Here is an 18,575-nt window from a genome sequence, read left to right as displayed (position 1 = left end):
CTCAACTGCCCACACACCAGCAGAGGGAGGGGACGTTCATGTCATACCTGAGGCCCTGTGACAAGAAGCTCTGCCTTTCCTTTCTCCATGGCCAGTTGTCAGAAAAATGGCCTCCTAGCCGGGCGTGGTGGCGCACACCTTTAATTCCAGCACTCAGGAGGCAGAGGTAGGAGGATCGCCATGAGTTCAAGGCTACCCTGAGACTACATAGTGAGTTCCAGGTCAGCCTGGGCTAGAGTGAGACCCTCTCTCCAAAAAAAAAAAAAAAAAAAAGAAAAAGAAAAGAAAGAAAAATGGTCTCCTAGGTCCAGCCAGAAAGGGTGAGGGGAAGACGTGGGTAGTGGCTGGCCCAATCCAACCCCCAGCTGCTTATGTGGGAAGAAATGGGGTAAGATGGGAAGCCACAGGACCCAATGGCAGCAGTGAGAAGACACAGCCCTAGCCCCAAGCTGGCTGTAAGTGGGACGTGTGACCACGGATCAGTCTCAACCCCTTTCTCGACCTCGCCGTCCCTGCTTTCTGACTACAGTGGGATGGCTGCAAGAGCTCTGGGCCTGGCCCTCCATGGTGATACGTGGGAGAGGACTGGCTCCATGGGAAGCAGGAGAAGAAGATGCTGTGGGGATGCCCAGCATCCAAGAGAGCCACTCATGGTACTAGAAGCCAGTAGACAGGGTAGTGGGCACAGGGGGTGGAGTAGGGGAATGAGGGTGTCACCGAGACACTAAGCCAAGGGCACCAGAAGAGACAGCGACAGAGGCCCAGCACCCAGCTGCTGCAGGGTGCAGAATGGCAGCTACTGATTCCAAAGGCACAGACTCTGCCTGTGGCGTACCTTTCTCCTCACAACTCGATCACACTGGAGCAGGCCACATACCTAGCCAGGGCCAAAAAGGATCCACTTGGCTGTAAGCTAACTGGCTCCCTTAGCAGCCCACAGAGAGGGAAAGGGTAGAGTGCTGGCTCCAAGTTGCTCCTAGTGTTGAGGCTACTGGGGGGCGGAAGGGGTGAGAAGCCTATTTCTGGGTCTAGGGGGGGCACAGGTGCCTTAGTGACCTTGAAGCCTACACCTCACTTCCAGGCCTGCCGTGGTACTGTGTGTATCTCCCTGACCTCTAGCTTGGGCCACAGAATGAGGACAATGGCCAGTTCAGCCAAACCTTTGGGGAAAGGGTGGCCCGGGGCTTGGCTGTCGCTGGGTGAGCTGGTGAGGGGCTGGGTGGTGTTTCTGTGAGATCAGTAGTCCCTGCCTGTCAGGGGGCTCCCAGCTTAGACCTCCAGGGAGACAAGACATCCCAGTAGGAAAGTCCAGTTTTGTTTTTTTTTTTTTAGTTCATGTTTTTAATTGGCTCAAATTACAAAGGTTCCCCAAGGAGGCCCTGGAGAAAAGGGGAAGGGGACCCCACCTGGCCCCTCATCCCCACAAGTACATTATGGTAAAAGGTCCCAGACCTTTTCAATAACTGTAAAACAGTGCTGAGAGCAGTTGGATAAAGGGTTCCTTCAACTACACACCGGCAACAGGCCTTCTCAGACTCAGGTCTGCAGTGGCCAAGCCTGGGGCAGCCCAGTCCTGCCTACTTCGAGGCGGGGCGGCAGGCGGTGCCTCCTCTGGGAGGTAAGGTTGTTGCTTCCACTGGCAGGGCAGACCCCACTTCTTGTCAGAGGCACCCCCGAGCCCCAAGTGTTCAACTCCACATGGTTCCCAGTCGCTGCTCGGCAGGCAGTCCTTTGTGGGCAGCGGGGAGCCCTCCTCCCTGGCTCTGGATTCTATGGCAACAGGACCCTGGCCCGCAGGGCCGCGAAAGGCTGTTCAAGCTCTGGCCCCCAGCTCTCCAATGCGTTGCCGCAGGTGAAAGGCAAATTCAAACATGGTGGCTGCGAGGCTCTGGTGGATAAGGTAGCGAGGCAGGCGGCCCTAAGAAGGTAGGAAGAAGTCACGCTACGGCTGGCCCTCTGCAGGGGACCCCTTGCAGCTCCTACTAGCAGGGGTGTCCTGGGTCAGAGGGTAGAACAGCTCTGAAACTCCTCTGATGGGAGGAACATGCTGTGCCCAGGTCTTGGCACCAGCCACACAAACAGACCCAGGTGGGGCTGGGCTGGGCTGGCAACCAGCCACCCCTCCTGAGGCCTTGGGAATTAAGGGTGACAAGGAGAGGTCATGAGTCTCTCACAATTCAAGGCCATAACTGCTGCCCCCCCATCCTCATGAAAAGGAGGCTGAAAGTGGGGGGTCCCGAGCACGACCCAGAGCCAAGGTCACGCTGCACCGTGTCCTCCCCATTCCAAAGGCCTGCTCTGCAGCACCCCCGTCGCCCCACCTTGAGATCTGTGTTAAGAATCCAGATGAAGGTGCAGACTCGTGGGTTACTGGCTGACTTGAGCACGATGAAGCCCCCTGGACCATTCTCTCCCCTAAGGAGAGAGGCATCATGGGGAGGCTAGCAAGACCCCCTTAAACCTCAACCAACTGTTCTTGGGCCATCTGGGATTGCAGAGGAAGAGGGGGAGCAGATGTCTGTCTAGGAGCCCCCACTCTGTCTCAGCACGCTCAGGGGCACAGGATTAGCTCGGTGACACTTGATTCTGCCTACCCTAGCCTGCTGGTGCCTGCTCACCACAGTGCCAGGGAGCTCATCACCCTCTCAGCCCTTATCCATTCTGTCCAGGGGTGTGAGGTAAGCTCTGGCTGTGAGAGACGGTGGCCTAGAGTGGCACGGCTCACCTCACATCCAAGTCTGGGAGCAGTGTGGAACTGAGGCCTCCAGAGGAGGGCGCCCTCTCTGGAGACTGGGAGGAGGGTGCTGGGCTGCCTTACCCCTCCTATGGCCTTTTTTTTTAAATAAATTTTTTTCTTATTTGTATTTATTTATTTGCAAGCGGGGGGGGGGGGACAGACAGACAGAAAGAAGGACACACTGGGGCCTATAGCTACTGCAAATGAAAGAACTCCAGATGCATGTGACCCTTGTGCATCTGGCTTATGTGGGTCCTAGGAAATCAAACCTGGGTCCTTTGGCTTTGCAGGTAAATACCTTAACTGCTAAGCCATCTCTCTAGCCCTCCTATGGCCTTTTCACTAAGTACGCTTAACCCTTCCATAGCTAAGGAAGTTGGCACCCTGAAGAAACAAACTTGCCCATCACCCAGCAAGGCCACTGCTGTGCCCTATGTCATGTTTTTGAAGAATGCTCTCTGCTGGCACAGCCCCACAGAGACAAGGGATTGGGCACTCGCCCCCTCCACTCCAGCACTGCCATCTGGACCAGCCAATAGGGAACACTAGTGCCCCTCACCCCAACCCCTAGAAGACCCAAACTCCTCTTCAGTGCCCTCCAGGACAAAGGTGAGGCAGTGAAAATGGGGAGGAAGGACAAGCTAGGTCTCCTGAGGTAGAATGATGAAACACAGGCCTCAAGAGTGCAGTGTGACCTCACAGCTCCTTGGCCCATTCCCTTCACTATCTCAGCTAGCTGCCCACCCAGGACTCCCCGGTCTTGGCGGTGCAGTTCCGGGCAGAACAATTCGCAGGCTTAGGGCTAAGAGGTGCAAGGCCCAGCAGGGCAGGGGACAGAACGCGGCTTCAGACTCAGCAGGGAATGCCTGGCTGCACACACTGTACCCTGCACTGCTCACAGCCCCGGAAAGGCCAGGCTCACCTGACATATTTGTGCGTGGGGGGCTTGGCACAGTGTGTGGTGGCGATGCCAGATGACAGGTATCGGTCCCTGCGCCGCTCAATGCGCCGGACATTCACAAAGTCCCTAGGGGAGGATGGGTTAGAACAGAGGCTCCGAGGGCCAGAGGTCTGGCTGACAGACACAAGCCTGGGTACGTACCTGGGGGACACCACACCACCGGCGGCCCCTGAAGACACGTCGTAGGAGATGAGGGTGCTGTCCTCTACTCGCTGCAGAATCTGAGGGTCCACGGGGAGACATGAAGTGCATGAAAGTCCCACAGGTGCCCAGCACCTTAGGAACCCCCAGACCAGCCTCCTCCCTCCCTGAGGCACTGTACTAAGAGCCTTTGCCTCTTGCAGGCCCCACACTGGACACTGAGTACACAGTACATCTCGGGCCCCAACCTCCACCAGAGGAGCCATGACAGCGCCAAGGGAGGTGTGTGTGTGTGTGTGTGTGTGTGTGTGTGTGTGTGTGTTACTGAAGTGACAGTGCTGATACTCCAGCCAAGGCCCCTTGGGGAAAAGTGTCACAAGGGGGATTCCTGTGCCCTGGCTTACATGGTGAGAGGTGGCCCACTCACCTGACAGGCAGTCACCGTCTTGTTCCACAGCACCATCCTCTCAGGTTGCAGGATCACCTCTTGGTACACCAGCTCGGCGGGGCAGGGCAGGAATGTCTGCGCAGGGCAGGCCAGGGCTGGGTAAGGCCAGAGGGGCTCAGGCACACCTGCCCTTCCCTCTGGAGAGACCTGATCGCGGACCCCTTGGCCCATTCCTGGAGCTCCATAAAGAGCAGGGGCTCTGGGGCCCTCTGCCCTCACTCACCTTCAGGATGAAGGTCTTGCCATGAAAGGGAACCTCAATGGTGTACACGGTGTCCCCATACTCCTGTAGCAAGGACAGAAGGGTGTCGGGGAGGCAAACAGAGGGCACTGGGGTAGGGCTGGTGGCATGGGAAAGGGTGACAGGCAGGGCAGGTTCCCAGCAGCTTGGAGTGGGAAATTCCGGGACATGTGAGAAGCCATCAGAACACGGCAGTTCTGTCAAACAGGGCCACGCACAGATAGTAGCTCCACCCTCACAATGAACGACAGGGGCACAGCTCTGGCTGCGACCCGGACAAATCAGAACCATAGCTGCAATGTGCCAAGAGCTGCAGGAGGGTCAAAGAGAGGGACTGGGCCGCGCTGCCCTGCGCCCCGGGCTCTCTGCTATCTTTTCAGATAACGTTGTTTTGATCATGAAACAAAACACCACACATGGAGCACAGCCTGGCACCCACTTCAAAGCCTGCAGAACAGGGAATGAAGCCGCAGGGAAGTGGGGCCGGGGCCACTGAAGGAGAGACAGAGGAGAGTCCACAGAGTGCAGCTTGGCCACCTACCAGAATCTGGACCCCAGGGCTGTGCACCCTCCAGCTCCATATTCCTATCCCCCTCCAACTCCCCGCGGCAGGAATAAGGTTCTGGCCCATGCAACCCTCACGCTCATTTCTCGGGCCTCAGAAAAAAGGCCTTCTGCACTCCTACTGTGCTCAAGAGGGATCAGGTGGGAAAGGGGTTCCTCACGTTATTCTTCTCGAACTTCCAGTTCTCCTCCTGGGCCAGGATCTGGTCCACCACCGCCGTGGCCTCCCGCCCCTGGCGGATGTACTCACGTTCCTGGCCGGGGTTGCGAGGGAAGCAGGAAGAGGTCAGCCTTGGGCTGGGCCCCACCTTGCTTGTGGCTTGGTCTCTTTCCAGACATTCCACACCCCTCCCAGAAGAGCCCTGCCCGCCGGATGCAGGGTCTGAGACAGTGTCCCTCGGCCCTGCACACTTCCTGAGGCTGGCAGGATTGCCTATTCTTGTGTTCCCAGGCATGGCACAGCCCAGGGGGTCTGACTGGGGCTGATACTCCAATGGACTGGCAGTGTGACATGCAGGCTGCCCAGCTTGGCAGAGCCTAGCCCTGTCCCCTCTCCAGTGCCTAATCTAAGTTGGTGGGGGGGGGAGGCAGCCAAATACCTGGGCAGAGAAACTTTTCTTTCCAGTGACTTCCTCATCTGATTCATTGTCAGACCCTGTGGAAAACAAGCACAGCTGACAACGGCAAGGGGTGGGGAGCGAGCGTAGGAGGTAGCGGGGTTCAGGGATGAGTGTGAGGATGTGGGGGCTAGATGTGTGGGGGAGAGGGTTGCTGGCTTTCCCCAGGGAGCCTGATAGAAGGAACAGCAAGAACAGACCCAGCCCACCAGCTCCCCACACAGCCCCTTCCTGAAGGCAGCTCCCCACTCAGTAGTCCTTACCTGCAAAGGATTCTGGGGGAGAGTAGAATTGGCCCTCAGACAGAGCACCAGAGAACAGTAGGGGTCCACGGGCGACAGCAGCCTGGGCAGCAAGATACCCTGAGGGAGGAGACATAGGCAGTCATTGTCCCTGGCCAAAAATAGTTGTGCTGCAGAAGCCTGCGGTCCCCTCCCAATCTTTGGTACGCTCTCTGGGTTGGGGAGGCGGCCAAGGGGACAAGATGGTTCCAAGTGACTGAGGCTTGAAAGGACCTCTTTGACCCAGAACCCCCCATCCCAGCACTCACATCGCTCCTCCTCAGCCTCCTGGGGTAGGACTTTGAAGTCAAGGAACCAGGTCTCCAGCCAGGCCAGGACAAAGGAGACAATGGGGAGCAGGTAGCCAAACGCTCCTTTGCTGAGCAGCTAAGGTGGAAGGAGAGCACTGAACCCCAGGGAAGGGGGTCACCTCAAGCCCAGAGAGGCCCCCATTCCTGGCATCAGTTGTCTAGGGACGCTCTGTGGCACATGCTTCTGAGATGGACTATGTACATCTGCAGTGGGGTAAACTGAGGTTTGACTGCTGGAAGAACTGGCTAAGTGGGAGAGGCTGTCAAGGGGACAGGATTGTTCCCTTCCCAACCTAGAAAAGAGAAGCAGATCCCCCAAACCAGAGAAATGGCCCTTTCAGAGGAAAGGCTTCCCACCCACTGAGCCACTGACCTCAGAGAGGATCACCTTGACAATGAGGAATGCACTGGACACCAGTGTGGTGACCTGCCGTGGAGGAAGGGAGGAGGCAAGAGGGAAGGCCGAGGTTGTGCAGTGGGTCCTCCTCCATTCGCCCCTCATGCCAGACCCCACTGGGGCAGGCCCCAAAGCTGCCGCAAATGGCATCTTACCGCAATCACCCACCAGTGCCGGAGCCGCAGCACGGCGTAGCCCAGGAGCAGCCCAGAGAAACGGAAGAAGGCCAGCACCTGGTGGAGGGATGGGGGCTAGCAAGGGCCAGCTGGATCCCCCAGTCCTGCTGCAGGGTGGTATCCCCTGTGCTCCTGTGCCCCTTCCCTTCTCCCCTCTCCCCCATGGGTACACTCGCCTCAGGAGAGAATGGTGGCTTAGTGTTTCTGTGGCACAGTTTACTTGTGCCCTTCTTGGCCAGGGGTCTTGTCTCCCCACTCCCACTTGGGTCTCTCTGAAGGTGGGGCCCCACTGAGGCACTTCTGAAGACTGCATCAGACTGGATGTGGAAGTCCAGAAAGATAACCCAGCCAAAGGGGATTCTCGGCACCCAGGGCCACTCACAAAGATGTCAAAGAAGGAGCTCTGGAAGCTGTAGTGGAAGACCTCCTGCTCCAGGTTCTTCTGGATGCCCGTTTTGGTCTGGGAGAGAGAACAGGAAGCTCTCAGTGGGCAGAACCAAGCACAACATGACAAAGGGACAGTAGCGGGGAAACCTGGAGGAGAGGTGGAGGTGACAAGCCACCCCCCAAAATGTAATGCCCCCAAGCAGCAAGGGAGCTCAGCTTGAGGCCCAAGACCCCCGACACCAGTACAGTTCCCCCCAAAAGCCAGGCAACCTGAATGATCCTGGCTGGGTTTGAGTACACTGCCCAGGAAGGCAGACCTGGAGGCCTGAGGTCTGCGCAGGGGAGTGATGGGCCCAGGCAGGGCTGGTGGATGGCTGCTGGGAGCCTACCTCTCATGTAATTCCATTTCCCTCCCAGCACTGTGGCTCTCCGTCTTCCCAGCCAATATTCCATGTAGGCTGAAGGGGCTGGGGTGGGTAGGGTATCAGACAGACCTCCAGGGGGGGCAAATCGATTGAGTGGGTTTGTGGTTAATGGCATAGATCCATCAAGCTGCTGGAGAAGAGACTTGAACATCAGCAGACCTGTGCCAACTCCTATCCTGCCCCAGCTCACTATGCATTTTCCACAGGAGCTACAAAGCCTTGACGGTCTGGGGCAGGAGGAAGCATGGATGGACTCTGGGAGCAAGACTGTATCCCAAGTCCTCCGAAAGGATGGAGGTGCTGAGGGGAAGGGAGGACGCTGGGAAGACCCTTAATGACCAGCTACGCCTGGGCTTCTGACACTGGCAAGCCAATCTGAATTGTGGATAGGTTTTGTTTTGTTGTTTGTTTGTTTCTCATGTAAAACCCAGGCTGGCCTTGAACTGATTTCCTGCCTCCACATGCCATGTGCTGGAAGTAGTAGGTATCACCACCACACCTTGTGGATTTGTTAAGGATCAGATGCTCAAGCCACTGTGTGGATCTTGGGGTAAGCCAAACATCGAGACTATTTAAAAAGGGCTGGAGAGCCGGGTGTGGTGGCGCATGCCTTTAATCCCAGCACTTGGGAGGCAGAGGTAGGAGGATCACTGTTGAGTATGAGGCCACCCTGAGACTACATAGTGAATTCCAGGTCAGCCTGGGCTAGAGTGAGACCCTACCTCGAAAAACCAAAATAAATAAATAAGAAGGGCTTGGAGAGACGGGCGTGGTGGTGCATGCCTTTAATCCCAGCACTTGGGAGGCAGAGGTAGGAGGATCACTGTTGAGTATGTGGCCACCCTGAGACTACATAGTGAATTCCAGGTCAGCCTGGGCTAGAGCGAGACCCTACCTTGGGGGGGGGGGAAAGAGGGGGGGTGGTGGAGAGAGGGCTTGGCAGTTAAGGCGTTTGCCTGCAAAGCCCAAGGACCTAGGTTTGATTCCCCAGGACCCACATTAGCCAGATGCACAGGGGGTACACATGTCTAGAGTTTATCTGCAGGGGCTGGGGGCCCTGGCATGCCCATTCTCTCTCTGTCAAATAAATAAATAATTACTAAAATTAAAATATTTTTTAAAAAGGGGGGGCTGGAGGGCTGGAAAGATGGCTTAGCAATTAAGGTGCTTGCCTGCAAAGCCTAAGGACCCATTTTGACTCTCCAGATCCCACGTAAGCCAGGCACACAAAAGTGAGGCAAGTGCAAGGTCACACATGCCCACTAGGTGGCACAAGCATCTGGAGTTCAATTGCAGTGGCTGAGGCTCTGGTGTGCCAATTCATTCTCTCTCTCTTGCTAAAAAATAAATAAAATAAAAAGGGGCTGGAGAGATGGCTTAGCAGTTGAGGCGCTTGCCTGTGGAGTCTAAGGACCCAGGTTCAATTCCTCAGTACCCACATGATCCAGATGCACAAGGTGGCACATGTATCTGGAGTTCCCCTCTCTATTTCTGCCCCTCCAAAATAAGTAAGTATATAAATTAAAAAAAAAAAAACAAAAAAACAAGGGCTGGAGAGATGGCTTAGCGGTTAAGCGCTTGCCTGTGAAGCCTAAAGATCCCAGTTCGCGGCTTGATTCCCCAGGACCCACGTTAGCCAGATACACAAGGGGGCGCACGCATCTGGAGTTCGTTTGCAGTGGATGGAAGCCCTGGCGCGCCCATTCCCTTTCTATCTGTCTCTTTCTTTACCTCTCTCTCTCTGTCACTCTCAAATAAAGAATAAAAATAACAAAAAATATTAAAAAAAAAAAAACAGCTGATGGCACACACCTTTAACCCCAGCTTTCAGGAGACAGAAGTAGGAGGATCAGCATGAGTTTGAGGCCACCCTGAGACTACAAAACGAATTCCAGGACAGCCTGGGCTAGAGGGAGACCCTACCTCAAAAAAAACAAACAAAAAAAAAAAAATCTTTAAAAAACCCCTAGGTGACTCTATGATCAATGGGCAGCAGTCTGATAATCAAATGCTGCCACCATCCTCGCTTGTCACCTCTACTTCAAGACTACTCTGAGCCCCCATAAAGTCCTACCCTACTTCTCTACCTGCTGATGGGTTTCCAGCTTCACCCTACCACACCCCAACCCCCCCCTCCTGCTCCTCAGACCAACTCCCTTTTGGGCTCCTACCCCTAACAGACTCTGTCCTTCAGTGCTCCACCCGCCAGTGCTCACCCAATCAGGACTCAGAAAAGCTGTGTTTCAACTCCAGTTTTTGCCAGTTGTGGTGGTTTTATTCAGGTGTCCCCCATAAACTTAGGCGTTCTGAATGCTAGGTTCCTAGCTGATAGAGATTTGGGAAGTAACACCTGCTGGAGGCAGTGTATTGTTGGAGGTGGGCTTATGGGTGTTATGACCAGTTTCCCCATGCCAGTGTTTGGCACACTCTTCTGTTGTTATTGTCCACGTTATGTGGCCCAGGGGGTGATGTCCACCGTCTGCTCATGCCACCTTTTTTCACTGCCATCGTGGAGCTTCCCCTTGAGCCTATAAGCCAAAATAAACCTCTTTTTCCCCCACAAGCTGCTCTTGGTTGGGTGATTTCTACCAGCAATGTGAACCCGACTGCAACACCAGTCTCAGGCTATGAGACCTTGTGCTGGTCACATAGCTCTACTGGGGTTCACGGACATGGCACACACCACCAGAAAACTAAAGATACGTAAGCTCCAAAACATGAAAAGAGGGGCCAGGCGTGGTGGTGCACACCTTTAATTCCAGCACTCGGGTGCCCAAGGGAGGAAGATCACTGTGAGTTTGAGGCCAGGCTGAGATGACATAGTGAATTCCAGGTCAGCCTAGGCTAGAGAGAGACCTTAATTCAACTCCCGCCACCACCACCACCCCCCCCCAAAAAAAAAGAAAGAAAAGAAAATAGGACTGGGGCATAGTTCAGTGGAAGAGCAACTGCCTAGTATGTGCAAAGCCCTGAGTTCAATCCCCAGTGCCACAAAAATAAGTTCAAATATGAAAACAGGGTCTGGGGCCTGGGTGTGGTGGTGTATGCCTTTAATCCTCAGCACAGGCAGAGGTAGGAGGATCGCTGTGAGTTCGAGGCCAGTCTGTGTACTGATTCTCTCTCTCACACACACATTAAAAAAGAAAAGTCAAAGCTGGGTGTGGTGGCACACACCTTTAATCCCAGCACTGGGAAGGCAGAGGTAGGAGGATTGCCGTGAGTTTGAGGCCACCCTTGAGATTACATAGTGAATTCCAGGTCAGCCTGGGCTAGAGTGAAACGCCACCTCGAAAAACCAAAAAAAAAAAAAAAAAAAGGCCAGGGGCTGGAGAGATGGCTTAGCAGTTAAGGCACTTGCCTGCAAAACCAAAGGATCCCGGTTCGACTCTCCAGGACCCACGTCCCACATTAGCCAGATGCACGTGGGGGCACATGCATCTGGACTTCGTTTTTGCAGTGGTTAGTGACCTGGCGTGCCCATTCTCTCTCTCTCTCTTTCTCTCAAATAAATAAATAAAATTTAAAAGGAAAAGAAAGAAATTTCCTTAAAAAAAAAAAAAAAGCCAGTCTGTTGGGTTTGCCACAAAAAAAAAAAGGAAAAAAAGAAGGAAAAGTATTTCAAATAAAATAAATAAAAATAAAACTGCAAAATTAAAATTTTCAGGGGTTGGGGAAATGGCTCAGTGGTTGAAGGCACTGCTTGCAAAGACTACTGACCTGGGTTCAGTTCCCCAGTACTATGTCAAGCCACAAAGTGGTGCACGCATCTGGAGTTCATCTGTGGTGACAAGAGACCCTGGCATGCCCACTCTCTCCTTGCTCGATGATAAATAAAAATGTTTTTTTTTTTTAAAAAAAAAGCTTGCAAATAAAAAAAAAAAAAAGTCAGGTATGGTAGTGAATGTTTGTGATCCCAGCACTCAGGAGGTTAAGGCAGGAGGATCACTAATAATTCAAGGCCAGCCTGGTCTACACAAGGAGACCCTGTCTCAAAAAAATACACACACTATTTTTTCAAAAACACCTGCTAAGTGAAACATCACACTGACTACTAATAGTTAACCCCAATATTCTGAAACACTTTCATTACATTGGAAAATAATCTGCAGGTTAGATTTTTATCACTTTGCAGGAATTCTCAAGTAAGTGTGATAACTGCTGAGCAATCACAGCCTACAGTCAAAGAATATCAAAGTAAAATTATCAAGAGTTTTCTAGTTCTCTGGTTATAAAATTCGTATCAAAGTGAAGGTACGGGTGAATCTTAGGGCTTGCCTGGATCGTAGGTGAGAACCTTCCTAAAGAAGCAGTCTAAGACCTCAGAAGCTCTGCAAAGGGCCTGAGCCTCGCTGGGCCTCAGTTTTCATTGTAAGAAGCCCAGAGCCTCCGTGGCAATGGCGCTACCTCACTGAGGAGCCCTCGGGCACCCACCCTCACAGCCTGGCCTCTCCTCCAGCTCCACAGGTCTGGAATCAAACTTGTCCTTTTTGTCCCTAAACCAGCCTTTCCCCCAACTCCTCACTTCTATCAAGAAAGGCTTTGTTTCTCTGCCAGCACAATCTGGAGATCTGGAGGAAGGGCCCTTGCCATCCACGGCTAATGGTGAACCCACGCTTCAGACAGAAAATGGGGGAGGCTATGGGAGTTGAGGTCACGCAGTTACAGAGAAGCTGGGGTGAGACCGTGCCGGTGACAACCCGCTCACAGGGCTGCTCCCTCTGTGGGTGCTGAGATCAGATCCAACACTGGGGTGGGGGCATGGACCCTGCGCTGAGGCAGCTCCGCCTACACACCACCAGGGATTAAGTTCTTACCTGCTCCCTCCCACTGACCCTTCTGCTTTTAGCATAGTACCTGGGTCACAGCAGGGGCTCAAAACACTGACTAAATCAATGGATGCTTGGATGAGCTTGAGCTAGAGAGGAAAGTAAGGCAGAAAAAGAAGACAAAAAATTGGGCTGGAGAAATGATTTAGCAATTAAAAGTGCTTGCTTACAAAGTTTCATGGCCTGGGTTGGAGTCCCAAGTACCCACATAAAACCAGATGCACGAAGTGGTGCATGCATCTGGAGCTGGAGTTCATTTGCAGCGACAAGAGGCCCTAGCACAGCCATTCCCCGCCCCCCGCCCCTCCAACCTTGCAAATAAATTAGCTTAACTAGAAGTGCTTCTCCTCTGTTCTCCGAGCCGCCCACGAGGGGGCAGTATGGACCACAGGCCAAGAGCAGGACTCCAGCTATGGCGAGGTCTGTACAGCCAATCTCCTCCACGTACTTGCTGGGGAGCCTGGGACAGAGGACGGCCCCTCTGACCTCTTTTACATGAAAGTTGGCAACTACTATACTTAGTTCACATTCCTCACTTTAGCCAGTCAACCCCATGGGCGAGGTGATCCTCCCATGTGGCAAATGGGTATACAGAGACCCACGTGACCCCCCCCCACATGTCACGCGCGCCCCAGCCTTGCCCCCACAACTCACGTTCAGCTCGATGATCCAGAGAAGGGAGATGAAGAGCAGGTCAAAGGTGACAAAGAGACAGAAGGTGCGGCGCACATCAGAGATGGCCCGGCGCTTCTCCTGAGGCGGAGGGACGAAGTGTGATGACAGGCTCTGGCTGCGGGACAGTGAGGTGCCCAGGGAGGCCACAGCCGGCAGGCTGCGCTCCAAGTCCCCAGCTCCCCAGGTCAGCTCCCCAGGCAGCTTGCTCATCCTGACAGACCCCCACGTTGAGGTGGGGACGGCGGGACCTCAGCGGCAGTGCTGGTGGAAGAAGCAAGTGGCTGTCAGACTCCTAGAGGTCCTGGGAATCTTGACCTGTCCCCTCTCGTCATACTGCCCCTAAGTCCCCCATTTTCTCTCAAACACATCTGCCCTGCCCTCCCCCACCAGGCCAGGGCAGTCTCTGTCCACATCCCCTTGTGCAACCTGGTCCTGGTTCTCTAACTGGAGGGGGGGCTGAGCGCAGGGACAGCATGGTCCACCCCTGCAAGGCATTGGGCTCCCTCAACGGGGACACCTACTGACCTCTGGGATGCGGGGACTCTAGACCTGTTCCTGTCCACACTAGGGCTCAGCCTTGGGTCTAGTCCACAGCCTCTGGCCTGCCCTCACCCCCACCCCCACGAGGAGAGGGGCCCGAGCTCTGTTCTTTGTTTTCCCAGTACAAAGCACATTCCCTCCCAGCAGCCAGCCCTCCTCCACCCCTAATCCATGGCAACTGGGGAGGGGCTCCTAGCAGAGTCTCAGTGCCCTGGCACAGAGACATCTTGGTCCCTTCTCTCTCCGCCATCTCAACCCAGGCCCAACTGCCATCAACCTCTCCCTCTCCAGCAACCCCATCATCACAAGGCACCAAGGAAGCTTTTCACAGCAGAAGCCTGCCATTTCCCCATTTGCCACTCTCTCAAGGCTCCCCAGGGCCTGGGGGAGGGGCTCTGTCTAGCTGTTTTTACTAGAAAGTGTCCACTCCCACAGCTACTTGAGCCTACAGTCTGGTCCCTCCAAGTGCCAGCTCTGGCCCTTCCACCTGGCTCTTGGGTTGCCTGGGATGTTTCTTCTTAGCCTCAAAAGCCGTGCCCTCAGAAAGTCCCTCCCCAGCCCCACACGCAGCAAGGCAACTAGCTTTGTGCTTTTTTTTAAGGTAGGGTCTCAGTCTAGCAGTCTAGTGCTGGCTGACCTTGAACTCTCAGGCTGACCTTGAACTCTCGGCAATTCACCTACTTCTGCCTCCCCAGTGCTATGATTAAAGGCATGTACCACCGCGCCCAGCACCTTGGTGCTTTCTTTACTGAACTCATCACCGTCTCAAATCTTGTCTTCACTGCTCTGCTTTAAGGTTCACCCTTTCATTCACTGGACAGCAAACTCCCTGGACCACTCATGGGGCTTTAGGTGCGCAGGTCACTACGGTCTCCCTGGAGCCTGGCATGACGTGTGACACAAAGCCGGTACTTCCTAAGTGACTTGTTGGATAAGCTGACTCTGCAGAAGTTCTCCTGCACCTCAGCTCCATGGTATGCAGCAAGAGGGACTGGGAAAACCCTAACTAGAGTAAGAACCAGCCAATGCCAAGGCTAGTCAGTGCTCTGCCACCCAAGCCTACACAGACATGGCCACATTGATGCCCAGGCAGAGCAGGTAAGTCAACCAAGGCTCAGAGAGTAAATTTATTCAGCCCTGAACGTCCTGTGTAACAACAGGGCTCTCGCGAACCCAAAGGATAAATGAGTCACAAAGCGCTTCTTCACTGCCAAGCAGACACCAGGCTTAGGGTCTCTCCGCTCTACTGACCGGGAGGCGGGTAGCTTTGTTAGGCAGTCAGGGTGACTGCACCCCTCAAAGTCAAGGAAGAAATGTCTGCCCACTGCAATCTGCACTTGCTAGACATCAAAGGATGATCTGATTCCTTATCATACCTTGCCTAGAGGAGGTCTGTTTTCCACAAACAACCTGGGAGGGAGGTCCCCTTTCCTAATCCTGACATTGTGGTTGGTCAAGTTCAGCCCCCAGAACTTGGCTAGCGGCTAACCTCTTCCTGAGACAGCCCCAGCCCAGACCAATCAGCTGTCTCTGGCTCACCTGAACCAGAAGGCAGAGGCAACCACCATAAGGCCATTTGTGGAGGGAGAGCAAGCTCTCTGCGCTGCCTGACCACTCATGAAACTCTACTTCCTAGGTGGGCTCTTGACCCCCTCCTGCCCTCCACATGGCAGGAGCTCTTGGTGGCTCTCGAGCCACGTAGGTACGTAGGTGTGTTCATTTCCCTTTCCATGTGCCACTCCTTGGGTCTGTACTTCTCTAAATAAATACAATAATTTAACAATTGTCCTCAGTCCAGTTTGCCCAATTCTTTGATTAAATACAAACGTGAACCCAGGGTTTGGGGCTCAAGAACTTTCCTGAGGGCTGGACAGATGGCTTAGTGGTTAAAGGATCTGCCTACAAAGCCAAAGGACCTCGGTTCAATTCCCCAGACCTAGATAAGCCAGATGCACAGGGTGGCACATGCATCTGGAGTTTACTTGCACTGGCTGGAGGCCCTGGCCTGCCCATTCTCTCGCTCTCTCAAATAAATAAGTTAAAAAAAAAAAAGAATATTCCTGAGCCCCTAACTTCCCGTGTCACTGCTACTCTACTGAGCCCCAAGAAGCCCGGTCCACTAGGTGAGAGAAAGGAAGGCATGCTGGGAGGCAGAGAGGAACAGACACCAGTGTACAACAACACACCAATGATCCACCAGCTTGTGGGGGGGGGGGGAGGCAGGTTTGGGGCTGGTAGGCCACAACCCTAAATATCTGTCCCTAATTCTCAGAGGGCAGGACTGAACTGCCCTTCCACCTCATCTCTTGCCCCTACTGAACCTTTGTTCTGTCTGCTGCCTTGTAGCCAGCAGGTCCAGTCCTCCGCCTCTGCAAGCCTCTATGAACAGGAGCCCTCCTAAGCAGAGGCTGGGGGCAGGGGAGATGGAAGTGCCAGCCCAAGGCGACCCCAAAAACCCGTAGGTCCCCAAAATGTGTTCACCTGGAGAGTTCTCAGGGAAGCTGGCTTGGCTCCAGAATGAGGCCATCAGTACAGGGGATGTGCCAGGCCAGGGACTCTCACACCCATCAGCCACTTGGTGCCAGGCTGCGTGCTCAGCGCATCCCCCACTGTGACAGGACGCAGCTCCAGGGTGGGTGACATTTCCTGGTCTCTAATGGCTCTCCTGAGTCTTGCTGGACCGGTCTCCCTTCCTCTGTAACTTCATCTCTCTTCTCTCCTAGGTCTCTTCCACAAAGTAACTTTCCACCTGTACTTTTGTTACTGTTGTTGGGTCAGGGGTTTTGTTGTTTTGAGGTAGGGTCTTGCTGTAGCCCAGGCTAACCTGGGGGATAGGGCCTTATTATACATTCCAGACTATATCAGAGTCTGCATATAGTTTTTGTGGGTTTTTTTTTTAAATTTTACCTCTTTCTCAGGTCCATTTCTTTTCTTTTCTTTTTTTTTTTTTTTTTAAGATAAGGTCACATGTAGCCCAAGCTGGCCTCCAACTACATAGCTGAGGATGACTTGGAACTTCTGATCCTCCTGTGTCTACCTCCTCAGTGCCAGAGCAGGAAGGTATTATCACTCCTGGTTTTAGAAGGTGCTGGGAATTGAACCCAGGGCTTCATGAATGCTAGACCAGCACTCTACAAACTGAACTACATCCTCTGCCCACCATATCCATTTTATAAAGATCTTCATTTGTTCACAAAATTGCTTAGTACTTTTTTTTCTTTTCCGAGGTAGGGTCTCACTCTAGCTCAGGCTGACCTGGAATTCAGTATGGAGTCTCAGGGGGGGCCTCAAACTCACAGCCATCCTCCTAGCTCTGCCTCCCGAGTGCTGGAATTGAAGGTGTGCGCCACCATGCTTGGCTTAAGCCCAGGGTTTTGTGCTCATGAGGCAAGTGCTTTACCACTGAGATATGCCTCCAGTCCTAGTATTCCATTTGATAGACGAAGTACAGCTGAGTTAATCCATCTCCTAGGAACAAGCACTTACATTTATAGTCATGAGAAATGCTCTAATGAATTACCTGGGGTGTGTACACTTTTCCATAGTTGGAAGTGCACTCTCAGAATACATCTCTAGAAGTAGTACTGCAAACATGATCTTGTTTGGTACTGCCAAGTTCCCTTCGCAGCTGGCATCCCCACCAGTGATGCATGAGAATGCCTGTTTGCCCACAGCCCACTGGAGGTCTCTCACCCATGTCTGTCTGGGTCTTTCTCTCTATCTCTCCACCCCCATCATCTCTATCTGCACCTCTCCCTCTCTCCTCTCTCTCTCTCTTTTTTTTAATCACTCCAGCCTCCTCCTGTGTGGCTTCCTTACTGCCAGGCTGCTCCTCTGTCTGTCTGTCTTTCCCTCTGGCTTCCTCTCTGGGCACAGGACTTGGGTGGCAGCAGCTGGGGTGTGAGACGCACTTGGAGTGGCGACTGCGCTGATGCTTCTGTGCCCAGATGTCCCTGTTGAAGCGAGAGACACGGATGGAGCCGAGAGCAGAGGTGTTAGGGAGCCTGGGAGAGCTAAAGATGCCAGGGTGTGGGAGCCAAGCACAGGGGCTTGGAGGCTAGTGGAGGGTGGCAGCTAGCCAAGAGGCAGAGGAGGGAAGAGCTGAGTTGCCCTGCTTGTCACAGCGGCTCTGAATCCACAGAGGCCTAAGTGCCAGATCCAGGTTAAGAGGCTACTTTTTCGCAGCTGATGGAAGCAAAGCATTTATTTTGGCTTATAGTCTCGAGGGGAAGCTTCATGATGGCAGGGGAAAGATGGCAGAGCAGAGGCTGGACATCCCCTCGTTTGCCAACATCAGAGGGGAACAGCAGCAGGAACGTAAGCCAACCAAGACTGGCAAGCTAGGGGCTCATAAACCTCGAGGTCCACCCCTAGCAACACACCTCCTCCAGCAAGGCTCCACCTCCCAAACTGCCACCAGCTGGGGAGCAAGCAGTCCAAACACATACGATTATGGGAGACACCTGGTTCAAACCACCGCAGAGGCCCACACAGCCCTGGTGCTGGCAGTCATGGACTCCAAATGACTGGGAAAGGCCTGCTTATCTGAGGGAAAGACAGTAGTTTTACATGCTTCTTCTTTCTCTCTCTCTTTTTTTGATTTTTCAAGGTAGGGTCTCATTAGCACAGGCTGACCTGGAACTCTCTCTGTAGTCTCAGTTTGGCCTTAAACTCACAGTGATCTGCCTACCTTGGCCTCCCAAGTGCTGGGATTAAAGGGGTGCAACAACACACCCAGCAAAGATTGGCAAGGTTTTTCTTTTTAATATATATTTCAACATTTTTATTTATTTGTCTGAGAGTGAGAAAGAGGCAGATAGAGAGAATGGACATGCCACCGCCTCTAGC

General features: G+C 53.6%; 1 protein-coding gene across 2 annotated transcripts in view; it reads right to left on the bottom strand.

Annotated features, from left to right (window-relative positions):
• Positions 1–1,311: 1,311 nt before the first annotated feature.
• Positions 1,312–18,575, bottom strand: part of Stard3 (StAR related lipid transfer domain containing 3) — a 30,805-nt gene continuing 13,541 nt past the window's right edge. The window contains exons 1-15 of one of the 2 annotated variants that reach the window (XM_045159761.1): positions 13,713–13,846; positions 13,167–13,448; positions 7,257–7,334; positions 6,854–6,931; positions 6,675–6,728; positions 6,260–6,377; positions 5,973–6,071; positions 5,692–5,747; positions 5,254–5,346; positions 4,511–4,573; positions 4,267–4,362; positions 3,840–3,919; positions 3,660–3,764; positions 2,322–2,415; positions 1,312–1,918 (exon numbers count right to left, since the gene is read on the bottom strand). In XM_045159761.1, the coding sequence (XP_045015696.1) occupies positions 1,814–1,918; positions 2,322–2,415; positions 3,660–3,764; positions 3,840–3,919; positions 4,267–4,362; positions 4,511–4,573; positions 5,254–5,346; positions 5,692–5,747; positions 5,973–6,071; positions 6,260–6,377; positions 6,675–6,728; positions 6,854–6,931; positions 7,257–7,334; positions 13,167–13,397 (1,350 nt within the window). In that variant the 5' untranslated portion in view covers positions 13,398–13,448; positions 13,713–13,846 and the 3' untranslated portion in view covers positions 1,312–1,813. Of the gene's footprint in view, positions 1,919–2,321; positions 2,416–3,659; positions 3,765–3,839; positions 3,920–4,266; positions 4,363–4,510; positions 4,574–5,253; positions 5,347–5,691; positions 5,748–5,972; positions 6,072–6,259; positions 6,378–6,674; positions 6,729–6,853; positions 6,932–7,256; positions 7,335–13,166; positions 13,449–13,712; positions 13,847–18,575 lie in introns of those variants that run through there. The other variant, XM_045159760.1, reaches the window with a different exon arrangement.

Source organism: Jaculus jaculus, chromosome 9 (genome assembly GCF_020740685.1).
Source record: "Jaculus jaculus isolate mJacJac1 chromosome 9, mJacJac1.mat.Y.cur, whole genome shotgun sequence".
Classification (NCBI taxonomy): domain Eukaryota; kingdom Metazoa; phylum Chordata; class Mammalia; order Rodentia; family Dipodidae; genus Jaculus; species Jaculus jaculus.
This window is presented reverse-complemented; position numbering and strand designations above follow the sequence as displayed.